This window comes from Populus nigra, chromosome 15 (genome assembly GCF_951802175.1).
Source record: "Populus nigra chromosome 15, ddPopNigr1.1, whole genome shotgun sequence".
Taxonomy (NCBI): domain Eukaryota; kingdom Viridiplantae; phylum Streptophyta; class Magnoliopsida; order Malpighiales; family Salicaceae; genus Populus; species Populus nigra.
The window spans coordinates 12,243,481-12,248,987 of record NC_084866.1 but is presented as its reverse complement, the minus strand read 5'-3'; the positions used below and the strand labels follow the sequence as shown (position 1 = coordinate 12,248,987).

The 5,507-nt window shown below is 32.6% G+C and overlaps 1 protein-coding gene across 3 annotated transcripts; it reads right to left on the bottom strand.

Moving 5' to 3' along the window:
* Nucleotides 1–278: 278 nt before the first annotated feature.
* Nucleotides 279–2,828, bottom strand: LOC133674163 (cytochrome c oxidase subunit 6B-like protein new16). 3 transcript variants are annotated; one of them, XM_062095169.1, is made up of 4 exons: nucleotides 2,637–2,828; nucleotides 2,368–2,505; nucleotides 2,198–2,273; nucleotides 279–1,165 (listed from the first exon to the last, which is right to left on the bottom strand). In XM_062095169.1, the coding sequence occupies exons 1-4, from the start codon at nucleotides 2,718–2,720 to the stop codon at nucleotides 1,098–1,100; spliced, it is 366 nt and encodes a 121-aa protein (XP_061951153.1). In that variant the 5' UTR covers nucleotides 2,721–2,828; the 3' UTR covers nucleotides 279–1,097. The 3 variants fall into 3 exon arrangements, with proteins under 3 accessions (XP_061951153.1, XP_061951155.1, XP_061951154.1); XM_062095171.1 differs by lacking the exon at nucleotides 279–1,165 and adding an exon at nucleotides 1,448–1,767 and having other exon boundaries at nucleotides 2,637–2,822; XM_062095170.1 differs by lacking the exon at nucleotides 279–1,165 and having other exon boundaries at nucleotides 1,935–2,273; nucleotides 2,637–2,822.
* Nucleotides 2,829–5,507: the final 2,679 nt, after the last annotated feature.

Below are 5,507 nucleotides of genomic sequence, written 5' to 3'. Positions count from 1 at the left end.
AAAACACGGCTAAGGATATAGTATATACATGCTACATATGGTTTACTTGTTCGAAAAATAATTTAGGTGTAAATATATATTTCTTGTCTTTCCTTATTTAATATCTTGTTAAATAAGTAAGGCTGCACGTATTCCAATTTAATTAACAAATCAAGAAATCATGATTAATCCTTTCAAAGATATTGCTTCTTCAGGATTAATGATCTATTCTACAACATTCCCTCTCGTGATTAAGCAAGAAAACAATGGCATTGCAAGAAACTGGAATTAAATGCATGTAAAAACATCCACTTAATTGTCTATTTTTTTCAGCAACCTCGATTCAGTTCACATGGGTAAAGCTTTGAGAAACAAGTATGGCGCAGAGAGTCAAGCTTGCTGCAAGCAACAAACAATGGCTAATAATATATTATGAAGCATGCTATCATTATTATAGCTAGTTTGCTGTCAGCTAGCTTCCCAGGAATCCTAGCAGGTAGCTCTCGAGTGCTTTTCAGCTATTGATTCATAGAATAGTACCAGGACATGAAAGCATATGTAAGTATTTTGGAAAACTGTTTGCCGAGCTTTCCTAACCGTTGTATTTCAATATAAAACACTATCAAAACCTTATGGAGATTTCTAATCCCTTGACTCCAAAACTTGCTGGTGTCTAAGCACCTAAGACTATAGCCATTAACGCACATGACTGTCAGCCATGCCTTGCTTCTTTGTTATTCCATCTAGAAAAAGGGACAACATTAACCTCGTGAACAAAGTGATCATCAATAAAGGAGTTGGTTCTCGATGAAAAGTAGATGAACACATGCATGCATGAAGCAAAACACTTGTCTCACAACCACGCTCAAGTCCTTGATGAAAGAAGATCAACAAAGGCATGCAACAATCTCAAGTAGTTCCACTGAAAGTAGAAGGTAACAAATTATATCTAGATCAATCATGAAACTTCATGTAAGCAAAACACTTTAACAGCAACCCCCGGAATCCTTAAGCTCCCCGCTCCTGGAGCCATTCCTATACACTTTAACAGCAACCCCCGGAATCCTTAAGCTCCCCACTCCTGGAGCCATTCCTATATTATCCGTCAGTCTAACATATCACTCTAAGCTTCTTTCCTTTCCATGAACAGCTTGCCTCACAGCTCGTCTCCCTTTTCCTTGTAGTTCTAACAAAACAAACCATGCTGGAATTTTGAAATGGTGTCCCCTATTCCACTACATCTCACCACATTATTGGCTTAACCATCAATTTAATAAGGTTTTGGGTTCCAGTAAAGTATCTACTTGTAGAACACATCAAATTATGGATGCATAAAAGGTAACATATTCTAAATGCAAATGCACAGGCATGGGCCGGCAACATCAACATAGTATTGCATGTGTTTACATAAACCAGTTATAGTCATCAAAGATCAGTGACAACCATTTGAAAACAGGAAACTCACATCTTTTAATCCCAACAGCACACAAAAATGAAATTTATAGAGGAAAAAATACCAAGTATTTGAGCATTGAAGCCTAACAACGTACTCAAGTTTGAATTTTATCCCGTTTTCAACATCCACGATATCTTGACAGATAACAATACATCCTTTCTTTGAAATTTATTTGCTAATGCTAACCATAGACTTGGCAACATTGCCTCAAGTCATAAACTCATTCTACAATCCTTGGTCTCACTTCAAATGGGGCATATGAATTCACCAAGACATTGACCAACAGACTGCTTCCATCTTCCTAAATGGCCATGTCAAGCATATTTATAACCCTGCCAAAAATGATAAAATTGATCTAACGAGGGCACTATCATCAAATACATTTTCTTCATCTGTTTTCAATTACCAATTTTGCTGCATGCAATCATTTGGTAGTATCAAAATAGCATGATTTCAAGTAACCATGGAACAAAATTCGAAAAAGAAAACAACGCAATCATTAATAACCTTAAAAACACAGAAATTCAAGTTTATTTATTTATCATATGTTCAAAATTTAGCCATCACTACATAACTAATCAGGCTAATAACTAGTAACTCTCAATGCCATCACTGTACATTTACCAAATCAATCAAAACACCCCCCACCAGAGATAAAATTTAAACAAAACCCATAGAGGAAACCTTTAAAAAGATAAGGGTGCTCAAATTAAGTACTAGAAGTAGGCTTGAAAGTGTAAGGCTGAGGAAGCAACAACGGACCTCTCTTGGTTTCCTTGTCCTCCAACAACCTCTGCGATGTCTTGTTCCTACAGTGTAGCCTATCAAAATGCTTCACCTATTAAAAAAATCAAATCATTAAGAAAAACCAATAAAATCGAGATTATTAATAATAACAATAATGGGAATTTATCATTTTAATCAAAGATTACCCAAGCAGGTCTACAATTCTTCTCAAACTCAGCCCTCGAGTTTTTACATTCAGCTGGATATTGAAGCCCCACGGACCCAATTTCTGTAGGTTTCTTGCCTGATTCTTTCTCCAAACAAGCGAAAAAAGCATCTCGCGCCTGATATTATTAAATGCAACAAACATCTAACCCTTTTGTTGTCTTTACCAAGAAAAGCAATTTTCTTGATTTTTCTATTTTAAACAAGCAAAATAAAAAAGGACAGGAGAAATAGAAAGATAAGAAATGACCTTGTAGCAAGCTTGTCTTGATTGAGAGAGGACATCTGTGTGAATTCTGTCAATATTTCTTGATGCATAGTTTTCCATAGCCATGGCTTCCAAGAAGAGGCAGCAGCTGGTTTGGTTTGGTTTGGTTGGTTTCTCGTAGTTCGAGTCCGAGTACTAACCTGCTCTTGAGAAAGAATCTAAGGACTGGCCCGTAAATTGACAGAGGATATTGAATCGAAGCTGTATCCAGTGAGCTGGGCTGAGTCTTGAGCTGCATATCTTCTATATGCATATGGGTATGGGCTTACGGCTCAATACAGACATGTTTATGACACAGGATATTTTTTAAGCATAATGATGATATGCTTCTTTTTCATGCTTTTCCAATTTATTTTTTTACATGGATCTTTATTTTTGAATTAACTATAAGCAGTTGTGATTTGTTTTTAATTTTTTTTTTTTTGGAAATCAAGCTGGTTTAAGCCTCGGGTTTCTTAATCATGAGTAAGCTCTTCAAGACGAGCACGGTTTTAAAATAATATATTTTAATTATGATTTATTTTTTTAAATTGAATCCTCACTCTCTTGATTTTTATTTTTATTTTTATTTTAAATTCTTTTTGTAAAGTTGTGGCCTTAAAAATTTTTAATTTTGCATTTCAATTCAATATCCGAGGTTTTGACTCTTAATATTTTGATTTTTAATTTTTATTCTTTATCTTTTTATCAAATTTTAACTTATTTTTAATTTTATTATTGGATTTATAATTTTAATTTTCATCACTTAGGTGTACTGGTATTTATTTTTTATTTTTTTTGTTCATTACTGTTTTTTAGTTCATTGTTTTTATTATCAAGGATTGATTGTCGTTCTTCTATTTTTAGTTCTTTTTTTATTAAATACACTTACAACGCTTAAGCATTGTTTTCTATATTGATTTTTTTTTCTTTAATTTCAACATTTAATAATGGATTTATTGAAAATTAAGGTTCATAATTTGATTTAATTTACTTTCCACGAGATTATCACAGTCTCGTGAACTTGGTCGTAGGTTTGGCATGTCAAATCAAGTTGACTCGTGCCATTTTTTTAATTACTTTTTATAAAATTTATTTTGATCTCATAACTCGGGTCAAATTTTAACTTGTTTTTAATTTTATTATTGGATTTATAATTTTAATTTTCATCACTTAAGTGTACTGGTATTTATTTTTTAATTTTTTGTTCATTACTGTTTTTTAGTTCATTGTTTTTATTATCAAGGATTGATTGTCGTTCTTCTATTTTTAGTTCTTTTTTTATTAAATACACTTACAACGCTTAAGCATTGTTTTCTATATTGATTTTTTTTTCTTTAATTTCAACATTTAACAATGGATTTATTGAAAATTAAGGTTCATAATTTGATTTGATTTACTTTCCACGAGATTATCACAGTCTCGTGAACTTGGTCATAGGTTTGGCATGTCAAATCAAGTTGACTCGTGCCATTTTTTTAATTACTTTTTATAAAATTTATTTTGATCTCATAACTCGGGTCACAAGTTTGACATATTAACTTAAGTCTATTTTTTTTAATTTATCTATTTTTTAATTTTATCCTTTAATATTTAATTGTGGAAATAGGCTTTAGAAAAAAAAAATTCATTTGCTTTGTATAAAGTTATCTTAGTCTCGTTATTTGGGTCATGGGTTTAGCGAGTTTATATGGGTTGACTCGGGTCATTTTTTATCATTTTTTATTTCATCCTTCAGCATTGAGTTTGCTTATCTCAGGTCGCGGGTTAACTCGGGTTTTTTTCTTCTGTTGGTTGATTTTTTTTCTTCAATTTCATCCTTTAGTATTTTGTTGATTTGGAATTAGACTTTGTTTTTTTTTTCTTTTTTCTTTCTACAGGGTTATCCTGATTTCATTACTTAGTAATCTGGCAAGTTTACCAGAGTTAACTCGAGTCTTTTCTTATTTTTTTTCTTATTTATATTTTTTTTTCAATTCCATCATTCAAAATTGAATTTACTAGGAATTGAGATTCATAATTTGTTTTGATTTGTTTTTTTTTTTGAAGTTATCCTGGTCTCATTATTCGAGTCACGGGTTTGGCGAGGTAACCCGAGATGACTCGGGTTATTTTTTTATTTTTTTTTAATTTTATCCTTCAATATTGGATTTGCCTATCCTAGGTCGCGAGTTAACTCTGGGTATTTTTTGTTGATTTTTGTTGATTTGTTTTCTTCAATTCCATCCTTCAACATTGGATTGATTGTGAATTGAGCTTCATAATTTGTTTCGATTCGTTTCTCATGAAGTTATTCCAGTCGCATAACACAGGTTGCAACTTTGACAAGTTAGCCCGAGTTGACTCGAGTTGTTTGTTTTTTAATTGATTTTTTTACAATTTTATCATTCAATATTGGTTTAATTAGGAGTCGAGTTTCATGTTCGGTTTTGATTTGCTTTCTTTGAGGTTATTTCGGTCTCATGATCCAGGTTGTGGATTTTAAAGATTAATTTAAATTAAACCACATCAATCCAATTTGTTTTTATTTTAATATATTAAAAAACACACCATCTTTATTTTTTCTAGCAGAATATTTTTCAACAATCTAGTTGTAACTAATTTTGTTTCCATTATTGGGCTATACATGTAGTAGGTTTAGAGTAGAGGTGAACAGTTAGCGGATGAGGTTGCAACTTTGAGCAGACTTCCTCCTTCCTCCTTTTGTATTTTGCCATTATTGGACAGGGCCTCCGCCTACGGAGTAGCCCTGCAGCTTGCTCATCGGAAAGGGGGAACAGGGAGGCGTGGGTACTCTTATGTCTACTCAATTTATATTTATGACGATTCCCACCTACGAGGTAGCAAATACATCCAAACATCATCAAGTCAATC